Genomic DNA, 13,850 nt, shown 5'->3' with positions numbered 1-13,850 from the left:
GGAGAGAGAGGGAGTGTGACCATCTGACGTTAGGTCATTTTGCGTAGATTAAGTTAGAGGTAAAACAAATGTTTGAATTTAGATTGGCCTTGAAAATGGAGAAAAATGCTCAGATCTATAATTTGGGTGCAAAGAGAAAACATGCCAACAAGGAGGTGCAAGAGATGTTGATGGATAACATATGAAGGTTTGCCTTTGCTTCGTACATGTCGTTGCTCTTTCATGACACGTGCATGCTTCTAGGAATCGGCAACGGTTCAATTTTGACTCAACTGGTTTGGCCTTCTAGGAATCAATCCAGTTAAGCCGCAACCGGTTTGGAGAAATTCAAACTTGAATCGAATTGGTTCCTAAACTGGTTAAGCTTACCTAAATTGGCTAAACCGATTAAGCCTTAACCGGTTTGGCCCAAAATGGTTCGACTTGGCTTGACCTTTGCCAAGCCGAGCTCAAAACCAGTTTGAGAAGCTCAAGCCCAAACTGAGTCGAGCCGATTCGGCAAACCAACAAACCGTTTTAAAAACGGTTTAATGGCTCGATTTAGGCTTGAGCGGAGCTGTTGCCGACTCCAACATGCCTCCACACTTCCATGCATGATCACAGGTATGTCGCCCCACTAATGAATGAACGCGCAGAGATGGGGAGAGGGTTTTTTTTATTATTTTTTGCCGAGAGTAGGGCATCCAAAAGAAAACTTCTTGACCGATGATTGATCTCAGGAGGCCCCAAGAGTGCCCGATCTTTTTGCGGGACCTTCTAGAACCTTCTTGATATGAAAAACCAGGGGGCTCCTGGAACCTTCTAGAAGCTTCTAGAAGCTTCTCAGGGGGCGAAGGGGAAGGCAAAACAGAGATGGAAGGAAGGAGCTTTTGCGGCCATGTCTGCGTTCCCTTTCCCGGAGCTTCTTGCCTCCCTGATAGACACGATTCTTCGACAATCCGACCTCTCCGACTTCCTCCCTGCCCACCTCCGATCTTCTCTTCTGCTCCCGGAAGTGGATCCCCACCCTTCCCTCCCTGCTCAGCTCCAATCCCACGTTCGTCGCCTTCTCGCCTGCTCTTCTGGTGAGTTCCAAAAACCCTAGCCTGCGTGCGTGTGTTCTATTCTCTATGAAATCAATTCGTCTACCCACACACTATGCGATAGAAAAAAGACACGGGATCAATCAACAGGAAATGGCTCTCAATCAACAGCAAATGGTGCTCGTTAGAGCAGATGAAACCTGCGTTTCCTTTTTGTTGTGCAGCAGATGCGTTGGATTAATGTAAACAAGCCGTTACTTACCATGCTTAGATGAAGAACGGTCTGGTGTATGGAACTTACTGTAGGCAATAGGCACCACTGGAGAAAACCCTGTAAATGAACAAAAACGTCCTTATTCATTAAGGCTTAATTTCATATCCACGAAGCTACATTGTGTTTGAACTAGGATTTTAGCTCCTCGTTGGTCCAAAAGATTGGCTCTCTTCTCAGTATTTCTTTATTCATCATTGATAGAAGACGATATTTTGAGATAAAATCCAAAACCTAAGTTCAACCAATTTATACATTTTCGTATGAATTTGCATAAACCTCCACACCTTGGTATCCATTGAGTTGGCCACATGCCAATTCCGGGGCTAGTCAAATGTGGCTCCTCTGGTCTAGGTAACAATTGACAACGGTTTGGTTCGGTTTGAGAGGGTCAAAACCAAACCGTTTAAAAAGTTTGAAACCTAAACCGAACTGAACCACGAAACCGTTAAATAATTTTCAAGCCATTAAACCATTAAACTGATAAAACCACGATTTCGTGGTTAGGTTTCGGTTTTCAACTTAGGTCAAATTTTAAAATTTTAAATTTAAAGATGTTCCTAAAATGTGAGAATAAGGTCTAAAAATGAAAAAAAATTTAAAAAAAAATTTTAAAAATTTGTAAACTGTTTTTTTTAAATTTTAAAAAAAAGAAAAGAAAAACCGTTTAACCGTTTAAAGTGCGTTTTCTGACTGTTGAAACCGAACTGTTTAAAAAAAACTGAACCTGAACCGAATCGAACCGAACCGATTAAACCGTGGTTCGGTTTGGTTCAAACCGAAGCGTTGCCAATTGTTAGGTCTAGGGACTGTTGGGGCCTTGGCCAATTTCAAGAGTTCTGCTGAGCATGGAAGATAACTCCTCTTGACACATCTCCCACGTAAAATAATGCAAGCAAGCTTGTTTGCATGTCTACAATATATGCTAACAGATAAATTGGACGATAGTGTCTCGCACTATTTGTCTCATCTAATGAGTTATCTCTGGTATGAGCTGAACTATATGCATGTGTATCTGGAAAAGAATTATGGAGGCTAATATGGAGAACCCACACGTATTTACATTACAGAAGTTTATGATATATGCTTAACAAAGTTAAGCAGCACCATCCCTATAGCGTTGAATTGGTGTGAAAACCAAATAGATGACTCGTCCTTTGACTGTGAAACTATGCTCTAGAAGTTTAACTTTGTCAAACTTAACTCATGCTGGGTTCTGATCAAAATGCTGCTAAGTAAAGTTGTAAAAGTTGAGGGAATCACCTAATTCAGCCTTTTCCATCCGCTTTGCATTGGTTGCTAAATTTCCTTAATTATTGCCCAGTAATCTGTAGTAATTTTACCCTTCATTTTTCTTTCTTTATTTGCCAAAGTTTTTTCGTGGACAAGAATTTCATTCCATCTTTTGAATTTGTATTGCTCCTGAAATGGCATATCATCAGCATGTCCCACATAGGCCTAAGGAGATTCCACATGGAATGCATCATGAATAGTCTAGATTTCTGTAGCCTTAGCTGGTAAACTGCATCACTAATATTTTCTGCTATCTTGAAAAATTAATAATGAATGTTAAGTTTTGGAAACAAATCTTCCCTGCCTTTTCATTTCAAGTAACCTCCCCGTTTCAAAGCACAATCAGTACCTCAATACTGAGAGAAAATGCACGTTCATGACAATGACAGTCCATTGCTATACCTAACCCTACAACCTTCAACGACAGTTTTGACATACTTCCTTGTTGATGTATGCCCAATATCATTGTAGGAATTGTTCAACTAATGATAAATAGGTGGGATTTGATGCCCTTCCTTGTTGCCATTTGCTGTGATTATGTTTTGGTCACCCACAACTAACCAAGCATCACTTTTTCAGGAAAAGTCATGAAATCCCATTGATGGAATCATGAAACCAGCCCATAGAACTCCTAGTGGTTGGTAAACCCCAATTGAATCACTAGTTTGACAAAAACTCACTGCCAGAGAAGATTTTGGGTTCTCTAATTAAAAAAAAATACAGCACTCATGCATCATTTTTAATCAACTTTTGTAGGATCTATCTCTAATCCAAAGTACTGAAGGACAGAAAGGAAATGTATTTGATATCAAATTAAAGTAAGAGACATTTCTCAGGTGTCATTGAAGCTCTTGTATCAAAGCCAAATATATTTCCTAAGCCTTCCAGCAGCTACCTATCAAAGCAATTTCCATTTTCTAACCTCAGATCAATGTAAATGCATTTTTTGGGCTCTGTAGAGGCTCCATGTGTATGCATGTATTCAATTTCAAACCAAAGCCAGGCTTCACCATAGATGTTGTGAAAGCACAATGTATCAAAGTAAATGCAGTTTTTCTGGTCTCATTAGAAGCCTCAGCGCAAAGTAAATGCCGTTTCTTTACCATGTAGAGGATTCACATCATTTTAAAAGCCATTGCTTTTTTCTCTCACACTGTAGTAGCCAGAGCAATAATGTTCTTTCCTTGGCACTATAGAAGCAATTTGTATTAGCGTGAGGGCAAAGTAAGCACTGTTTCTTTGGCACTGTCAAAGTCAATGTTAGAGATATGTCTTTAGCACTGAAGAAGTCTAAAAGAAAAGAAAATGCCATTGGTTTGGCTGCTCAGAAGCCTCAAATCAAAAGCAAATGCTGTTTCCAAGGCACATGGAAAGTTGGATAATGTAATTGCTGTTTCTTTGGCACTATTGGAAGCTTCATGCTAAATAGATGTAAGTTCTGTTTCTTTGTTAAAAAAGGTTTCTTTATGTTCAAGTTTGCAATTCAAATGTGATTTGGAAGTATACTCAGTTTTTTATCAATGTAATCATAATTCTGTTTCTCTGATGTCTTAGAAGCTCCTTTATCAGTGAAATGTGGTGTACCTGTTCATCCTCTTTTTAAGTACCTGGCATATGCTTTGTTGGAGATGGTTGCCAATTCTGTCTTTCCGAGGCAGGTAGATCTCATACCTGGTTTACCATATGACCATTTTCTGGAGGAGAAAATAAAGATATGGACAGAGAAGACAATAGAATCCTTAGCTATGCTGCAGAAGGTAAATTAAGGCATTCATTCTTTACTATCAGCAATATGTAATCAGTGGTATTGCTGTCATCTTTGAAGGGTATCTTTGCTCTCAGAATGTATGATGACCATGGGCACACTATTTCATCCAGTTGATACAACATGTGAAGCTTGATCTTCACGGCGAAAGAATGCTCTTGGCTGAATTGAGAGGTGATTCATACGGCTTTCCTGTGATGTTTTTCTGTGGAGTTTCATGATTCACCAAAGAAGAGCGATAAATTGATTTACAGTGGGTTGTTTGGCAATTTCTGAAACATGCTTTTGAAGTTTGCACAGATCTTGAAAAAACTGAAGATGCATTACATGTCTTTCTGAAGTATAAGACAGAAGATGAACCTGCAATTGCAATTCAAAACAGAAGGTTTGTGTGAGAAGTTGAGCTAGTGTTAGTTTGTCAGAAATCACTTTTTGAAGAATTTAGTCAATTGCTTTCATTGGATGCTATTTGAAATGCTGCGTCTTAGTTATACTGGTGAGAAATGAGAACTTGCTATGCTGAAACAGCTCATTTACCCATTTTTTTCTGTTGCACTTGATTCAAATCGGCACATAATGTCATAGTCTGAATTATGTAATGACTGGGTTGAGAGAATATTGAATATACCAATGATGTGCAGGAACTGCGGTGCTAATTTATAGACATCATTTTACTATTTTGCAGGGCAATCTTAGAAGGGGATTTCGTTCTCCTCAATAAGACTTTTCTTTATGAAATTCAGGTTCAATTTTTTTTCCTATACGCATGAAATGCCTTGTAGAATTCATTATTGAACTTGTGAGCTGTGAGGAATTGGGCCTTCCCGTTCATCATGCACTCATGGATGACCCCTTAGAATTCTAGGTGATTCTCCCAACTTAGAGGTGATGTTACGGTAGGTAGCGTACATTAGAAACCTCTAGAGGCCTTGTATTCACCAAAACAAAAGCTTGTCTGGCTGTTAATATTTTTCTTGATATGTTGAAATTCAATCTAATGAATGGATTATGTCCTCAATGTGCTTGGATTTTTTCTGATTATGTTCATCAAGTTTAAGTTGAATGAATGGATGAAGACCGATTCCATCAGAAGGATGCTTTTTATGAAGCTCATTCGCCAAATTGTTCTCAGGTTTTAAATAAACAAGAGCATGCTTGCAAAACATCAAGAAAGGTGTATGAAGCAATTCTGGACAATGAAGATTCAATTAATGGTATGCTGATGGTCGCATTGATTTTTTAACAACATTTGGAGCATTCAGATATGCATTCTTGTTGATTATCTCTAGAGGTGGAACTTATGCTGGTTTGTAACAAACCTTAACTTGGGAACATTTTTTGTATGAAATATGAAACAGGCATCGTGATGGATATTCATAATTTCCAGATTGTTCAACCTGACCATGTTTTCTGGATTCAAGCATTGCATGCAGACAGACAACCACTTCACATAATAAAGAATATACTTGAAGTAATCCACTTCGCATTTTCTGCGCTTATAAATCTTGATTTAAGGCGAATTTAAAACTTGTGACAAATGCAACTTTCAGCCAGAGCAACTATAGAAATAATGGACATATTAGAGGTTCAAGAAAAGTGTTGATAATTTCAATACCTACATTCATCATGTTCTGTTAACATATAACCTTTATTTTTGCATGCTTATGAGTTCATGTATCATTTTATTTAGTTCTTGATTAATGTTTTTATGATATCAGGTGTTAGGCGTAGACGGTATTAAGGCTTTGATGGGATTTCGGTGCACAGTTGGAAGTGTCAAAGATGCCTTATCTCCTGGGTGGGCTACTCTATTGGGATCATTTTTAGCATTTAACTGCACAGATGTAAGTTCCCATGTAAATATTCATGTTCCGAATTTAAAGATATATGAAATGTTTTTATGTTTCGAAGTAAACTCTGTTGTAAAGATTTCAGGCTGTAAATTAACAGTTGGTGCAAGGGCCTTGGCAAAGCATGTCCATCGAAGCATATCTGGCTGGTGGGGCCATTTCTCAGGAAGTGGTATGATCATTTCTTTTGGGCGTGATGCTTAGAATGCAAATCCTCCATTTTAAGCAATAGAATCAATATATACGCACATACTTAACTCAGAAAACTTGATCTCAAGTGAAATCATCATCTGGTGTTATGATTGAAGCATCATCTCTTCTCAATGCGCATTGTCACATTGAAATTGCAAAATCTCAACTTAAGTGAGGCACTTAGTTGGTTTCATTTGAAAGATGGATGAAACAAAAGCTTGGAATCTGATGCTAGAAGTATTGTTTGCCTGATACCATAAAGGCTATACTTTTCTTTGCCAAGGGCAAATATGATGCCTGCATCTACTAACTTGCAATCTCCATGATTTTGCGTTTGACACGATGTTGGTTTGAGACAAGGGTCTGTAGGCAATGTGGTTTTAATAGTGCAACATGATGCTTGATGACTGAAAAGGATATTCTCTAAATTGGGTGCATTAGAGGCGGTTAAGAATAATTGCAAATCTTGCCTGAAATTTGCTGGTATAAGCAAGATTTGGAATCTTATTAATGATGCATGCAAGTTCATTCTAAAATCTTGCCAATTGCATAAATGGTCTTTGTCAAAATATATCAGTAATTCTAGACACAGTCTACAACTTTCCCTAACATCTGATCTGTTTTGTGCATGCTACACCATGTAACAATTATATTGATCGAATTTCAATGAGTGTTATGATTGAATCTAATAGCGTTCCCTTAGCTTTAATAACAGCTAAATAAATCTTCAATTACATTATTGTAATAATGTAGATTAAAAGCGTATACTGATCAATATAAGCTCACATGAAAATGGTGTTGGAAATCTTGGATAATCAAATTGTGTCAATTTGCGTCAGAAATTCTAGATACTGATCGCCTGCTGCAAATTGTGTCCACAGGATACTCTGGAGATATCCATCTTCTAAGATGATGTTACAGTCCTTCTAGTTTGATTATTGATGTTTGAAGAGTTTCTTCTATCATATGTATTTTTGTCCATTTGAGAGTTATGTGTGTACTTGTGTATCGGAATGCAGATGATGTGAAAAACATGCTAGCACTGAATATCATTACTCAGATAATGGAGAATGCATACTGGTTGAATGTCCATTTTGTACCTCCAGATTTACATGTCTTCGAAATTCGGGTGAGAGAAGGTTATGGAGCACGGTGGACAGCAGATGGATCCAAGGTATTCTTTCTTCTATTCTTTATGATCCTGTTTGAGTCGCTACATTAATTAATGCAATTACTGTTTAGCTGCTGGAAGTATGAGATCCCGGTGAGAATACTATGTTTGTGACAGCGCTGATTGTGATCACTGTGTTGGAGCTCTATTCATTGACCTTTTTATTCCTTCTTATCTTCTGGCAAAGAAATTGATTTCTCTTCAATTAAGTTCAAAGTATGGATCCATATTACTAAATAAAACCCCTAGGTCATGAAGGGGCATGAAGCTTTCTAATCGATGTGGAAATGTATTCATCATGATCGATGTGGAAATGTATTCATCATGATCGATGTGGAAATGTATTCATCATGATCGACGTGGAAATGTATTCATCATGATCTTAGTCTGTATTCTAGCTTCTTAGATATAGTTCTGAAGTAATAGTAACACAACTTGAAAATGCCAAGATCATGAATTGGCTTTGAAGTCTTATTCTATTATCTCGTTGTTGGAATGCTGTCATGGTTAGTTTTAGTTCTTAGATCAAGACATCTTTCTACTCAAATCCTCCAAAATCTGGTAGACTTCTGGTAATAGTAATATGACTTCATTTGTTTGTTTATTCCTTCACCTTCTTTCTTTTATTTATTATTTGAATCTGGAGAAGTCACTCTATCCAACATTTGCCTGATCCCTCATTTGTTGTAATGATCTTCATTGGTGTCAGTCGTCGTCTTTGTGAAGGGCAAAGCTATGTGCAATCTCACATTGAAGCATCTACTAATAGAATAATATTTAATCCTAATGACTGCCAAGTCCACGTTCTAACAAGAAGTCAGTTTGTACAATGAGTGTCTGATTCTCTCAATTACAATGTTCTCAGTTTCAAGTTAAAAGCATAATTAGTGATATTTATTAATGGATCAACACTTTTTATTAGACAGTGAAAAGTAACATGAACACTTTTTTATTCGAGAGAAAAAGTAGCAAGTCTGCATTTAACAAAACTCATATTGCAATTATTGCCTAAGGTATTAATTACATGCGAAATTTTAATTTTCGTATGGTTAGTTGCCTCAGTTCGACCCACCAGATATAGGTAATTTTGAATACAAATAAGCATTTTCTAAATGAATTTCCCTAAATCGAGGTCAATGTCAAAATGTACAATGAGCAATAACTTGGCACAATCTTGAGTTTTGCCTGTTGTAGCCAATTCCTCACCTATTACTGAGGAGGTTTCTTTAGCCTGATTGGCAACTCTGTAGACTTAGTAGATACTGTGTTATAATTGTGATGTAATCTCTGTAGACCAAAGCAGAACTTTCGCTATGAGCTTGCTAAATTGCTGCCTAGCAAAATCTAAGATATATTTACTCTCATCCAGAGTTGTCTTCAATTTGTTTCTCTTCTTTGTTAAACAGTTCCGAGGATTTCTTGAGCCACAAATGGAGTATGGTCATGCAAAGAAATGGAGACATTGAATAGTATATGTGATCAGCTATGGTATTCAGACTGGTGCGATCAATTCAGGTCTATTGTGGGTTGATCGATTCTGGAAGAGTTTCCTGTTTGTATTGAAAAACAACATTTTTTGTTCAGCACTATTAATTCTTAAAATAAGGTTAATCTCCTTCCTCAAGAATCTAATAATCATTATAAAAGATGCTACCATATGTTAGAACTTAGCATTTGTCAGCTGAAATCAGGTCTTAGTTGAAGGTCATGACATTTGACCAAAACATCCCCCAGGGGAGACCAAAAACATGCCTATGGAACCAAAATAAGCATTCAAAGCACTCTGCTACTTTCATGACATAAGTTGGGGTACAAGGAAGAGTAGAAAGTAGAACAAACACAAACAGTAAATCCTATGGTGTTTGCTATTATGTGGAGAGGTGGCTGAGGGTCTGGGATATCAGAACTGTTGAATGATTACTTGACCTTCACTGAGAATTACCGTTTGCCTAGGTTGGTGCTTCTTCGTGAGTTTCTCAACTTTGTGTTTATGTGGGGCGATCTCCTCCTCCACAATTGATTGTGTTGTTCTTTTTGGGAGGCAAAATTGGTGTAAGTACTTGAGACAGGGTCTCTTCGGGACAAATGATGGCTTGACCCATCCGTTAGGATGTGCTCATCAGTGGGATGTTTTGACCTTGTGACTCACTCCACACATGATACTATCAAGGGAGATCAGAGGGAGGATCTCCTCACGCAGATCAGATGTTTTGTCATCATCATCAGCGAAGAGAACATTTGATGTTGGTTGTATCCCTCCTGTGTGTGCATTATGAGGTTTATTTTTCTACTTGTATGAAGTTATCTGTTTCTTGCCTTTATTTTCTGCATGCTTGTGTACAATCTTCTCGTCACCTCCTCTATGTTCTTGACATTGAGTCTACACTGCATTAAAGTGGATGTCGAGTATGTTTACCCATGCCTTGAGGGCCTGGTTCTCTTCTTCCACATGGTCATGCTCATGCTAAAGATGTTTCTGTTATCTTGCTTGATCAAGACTGCAAAAGGGTGAAGGCTCAAGCATTTATGTGACGTATTGGGGACTTGTTCTAGATTCTGATTGTAGAGGATGTCTCCATGTCCTTTACCTTAGTGACTCACTTGCCAGCTCTCATCATTGCTTTTAGATGAATGGGTCTTGCCCCTAATTCCAAAACTATCATCAAGCATGGTGTTTTCGTACAGGTTGGTAGCATGGAAATCATGTTAAAAAAGGAATTGAACTCCCAACCATTTCAACCAAACTCGACTTGAGGTACTACTAAGTCTATGCTGTTGGTTGCAAAAGACAAGTCTTAATGGCATCATGAATGCTGCCTGGCCTCACATGAACAATTTCGAAATTTGTATGTAAGGAAGTCCCAACTCAAGAAATCACTCTTTACATCTGTGTTAAAAGTGTTTGAAGGAGCTGATTTTAATAATCACTATGTTAATTGTTAATTGTTTGTTTACACTTTCTTGTACTTGCTGCTCTCGTATAATTGTTGAAAGGAACATCGCGTTCCCTCCACTAAATTGATTTTTTCAACATCTTAGCTTGAACTTTGGGTGGCATGGTAGGGACGTATTTTGGATGTAGTGCAAGATATTGGGCTTCTGGGTTATGTTATATACAACAGAAGACGTGTCAGATCTCATATTGCTGTAAAAGCATCCCCTTGCATTTGATAAGATAAACCCAAACTATTGTTATAAGGTTTTGATATTACTGATAGAGGTGTGTATACATGTAATTCTATGAAGATTAAAAAAATCCAATAATGATCACAATCTGTTTGGTACAGACATCAAAGGTAAAGACGCCTTAAGTAGTTGTCCGTCTCTTGCATTGTGGTCTAACTGACTTTCAATTAGGAGTGATTGTTGAAGTCAACTTTGCTAGTTAACCTTGATGTATAATGATTCTTCTCGAGTACCCTATCGTACTTGGAAATGGTTGAAGCTCACTGTACATGTATGGTAAAGTTAACTTTGCTAGTTAACCTTGATGTATAATTATTCTTCTAAGAGTACCATTGCATACATGGAAATGATTGAAGCTTGATGTGTGCATTGTTGAAGCAATTCTCTTTCGCAGTGCCTATCCACCCATTTGGAAATGCATTTGCTATTGAGGATGCAAAACCTTCTAATCATCTTCATCAATACCTTCTTGGAAATGATTGAAGCTCGCTGTACATGTATGGTAAAGTTTACTTTGCTAGTTAACCTTGATGTATAATTATTCTTCTAGACTGCCCTTGCATACATGGAAATGATTGAAGCTTGATGTGTATGCATTGTTGAAGCAATTTTCTTTCGCAATGCCTATCCACCCATTTGGAAATGCATTTACTATTGAGGATGCAAAACCTTCTAATCATCGTCATCAATACTTTCTTGTGTGGCATTGAAATGTATGGATCACATCTGTCCATCTTTATGAAAATGCTTTCCCTTGCGTGACTTAACAAAGTTACCTAGCAAAGTTGACTTGAATATAATATCTTTATGTATTCGTGCCAGCGGCAAAATAGAAATTTCATCTGCAATCTCTATTGAGGGTACATCTCTTTTATTTTAATGTGAGTGCCATCGTTCTTCAAGAGTAGGTGATTATTCTCATTGGTCATTATAATTTGACATTAAAGTGAATGCTTGTTAAATGCTTTCCAAGGAGCTATTACAACTTATTAACATGTGGAAGAATTAATAACTAATGAAGAAGAGGACACGAGTTACCTATATTGTTAAGCTCAAACTTTGCCACAATGATGATGCAATTAGTGATTGAATTAGAACTTTATACTTTGCAATGCCTTGTGAATAAATCTGATAGAATATTCATAGAAGAAATAATAATTATTTATGGTAATTTGTCTAATGATTAGGGTGAGCATTACAATTAGAGCATGAATAACATCGCTGGCATCATTTTTATGTTTAGTATTATGGTCACCATGGCTCTATGTATGACCACATTGATCTTCACAATGTCTTCATTAATGTGTGAAGTATCAAGTAAACAAGTAGAGCTTGTAAATGGTCATCCATCTGAGTAGGCCATCTTGGTGTATGTGTCACAATATGTATTTCTACATGCACAAACACAATATGTGCAATGCTCTATGTTTATTGTCAAATCATACAGTACTATTCTTAGATACACTACACAATTATCATACTGAAACATTTAATTTTGACTTTGAGTCATTTATTTATTGGTTAAAGTTGAATCAGATGATCCTTATCTTGTCAATTCCATGGAACACGGGACTTTGGGCTTTATTTTTCATTTTTCGTAATTATATATTGGTATGGATGACTTCTTGTGTACTTCTAAAATTTACCAAAAAAACAAGGAAAAAGAAGAAGAGAAATTGTTCTTTAATGTTATGGCAAAATATTCACAATTTGTGTCATTTGTTGTGGAACTTACATTAAGTTGTAAAAAATGTGACCAATCAACTTCTCTCCCATCCCAATACATAAGATTGTGCATTCATTAAAATTGGTCATGGTTGGTCTAGAATGATCCATCATCCACATACATCAGATAACTATTGTAGACTAACTTTGGTTATTGGAAGATTAACTCTCATTAATTCTAATTAGTTACAACATATTAATGCTCACTTTATTATTGCGAATTGTGATATTGAGGTTAGAGAAAACAAAAATAAGCTCAAAAAAGCGATCTAGTGTTGCATTAATTTTGTTAGATTTTATAGTGAATGTTAGATTTAGTAGCACTATACATACTACATTGAGTGCTCTTTCTTAGGTTTTGCTTGCTGTTTATTGGATTTTTTTATTTTTAATTTCCTGGAAAATATCCTTTCATTAGTTATAAACAGTTATTACAAGCATGTTGACCTATTGTCAAGCTACCATTGGTATGTTACATTCTTCCTTAGGTCCCCATCCCTAAAGGATAAATAATATCAATACTCCACCACTCCATTACTTGCTGGTGGTGCTAATCACCATTTGGGTCTTGCATTTTGTAACGTGAGAAAAGGGGCATTCTTTCAATAGGCAATAAATTCGAGGTGTTGCAACATTGCAACATGTGTCTCACCTTTAATTTCATCATACAACCCTTTCAAGGTATGCACCTTTTGCATCCAAACATTCCGTACACTTTCCACTGGATGAACAGTAGTATTACCAAACACCTCAGAACACCTAGAAGTCCAAATAAACCACATTGTGGTGGTGCATAGCAGCTCCTATACTTCTTGCATTGCCTTTAACATATAAGGAGCTTTCATATCACTTCGTTGCACCACCGTTATCCTTCCTCTTTGAATTCTAATAATCGTATCATTTGGACACGCCTCATATGGTCACATCATTTGTACCACTGTAGCCCATACTATCATACCCCACGAAAAACTGCCATTCCTAAACATAAAGGTCAAAATTCAAAACACTCATCTCCAAACTTGTTGTGCAACATGACATTCCCACAAGCAATGTTTCAATGTCTCCACTTGGCAACTACAATAGATGCATGCACTCGGTCCAGCTGATTGTTGCAGCCACTGGCCGACTGGTAATGCTCTATGTATTACTAGCCATTGGAAGACATTTATTTTCATATATTGCTTCCTTTTCCATAATGTCCTCCAAAACTTTGCTAGGAATTTGGATGTGACCCCTTGATGGGTCCAAAATTGACTAGTCAGTGGTGTAGTCCTACGTTGAGCTGCCAAAATGTCCCATCCAATCTTAATTGAGTACTGAAAAAAACCACACCTTTTCCCTGCACAGTCAAACAAATCTTTCCACCAAAATTCTC

General features: G+C 37.1%; 1 protein-coding gene across 4 annotated transcripts; it reads left to right on the top strand.

The window, feature by feature from the left end:
• The first annotated feature begins 877 nt into the window (after window positions 1-877).
• On the top strand, window positions 878-10,837 carry LOC147854731 (uncharacterized). 4 transcript variants are annotated; one of them, XR_015531031.1, is made up of 12 exons: window positions 878-1,064; window positions 4,144-4,343; window positions 4,465-4,525; window positions 4,652-4,736; window positions 5,037-5,094; window positions 5,484-5,565; window positions 5,710-5,822; window positions 6,070-6,195; window positions 6,280-6,373; window positions 7,413-7,567; window positions 8,971-9,086; window positions 10,250-10,837. XR_015531031.1 is itself a non-coding variant. In XM_087331257.1 (12 exons), exons 1-11 carry the CDS (start codon window positions 878-880, stop codon window positions 9,028-9,030), a joined length of 1,224 nt encoding a protein of 407 aa, XP_087187383.1. In that variant the 3' UTR covers window positions 9,031-9,079; window positions 10,250-10,837. The 4 variants fall into 4 exon arrangements, 2 of the variants coding, with proteins under 2 accessions (XP_087187383.1, XP_087187384.1); XR_015531030.1 differs by having other exon boundaries at window positions 4,141-4,343; XM_087331257.1 differs by having other exon boundaries at window positions 4,141-4,343; window positions 8,971-9,079.
• The last annotated feature ends 3,013 nt before the right edge of the window (window positions 10,838-13,850 follow it).

Source organism: Azolla caroliniana, unplaced genomic scaffold, assembly GCF_043228905.1.
Source record: "Azolla caroliniana isolate FFs.n. ecotype wild unplaced genomic scaffold, voAzoCaro1.0.p SCAF_15, whole genome shotgun sequence".
Taxonomy (NCBI): domain Eukaryota; kingdom Viridiplantae; phylum Streptophyta; class Polypodiopsida; order Salviniales; family Salviniaceae; genus Azolla; species Azolla caroliniana.
The sequence above is the reverse complement of the archived record's forward strand: the minus strand, read 5'-3'. Positions and strand labels throughout refer to the sequence as shown.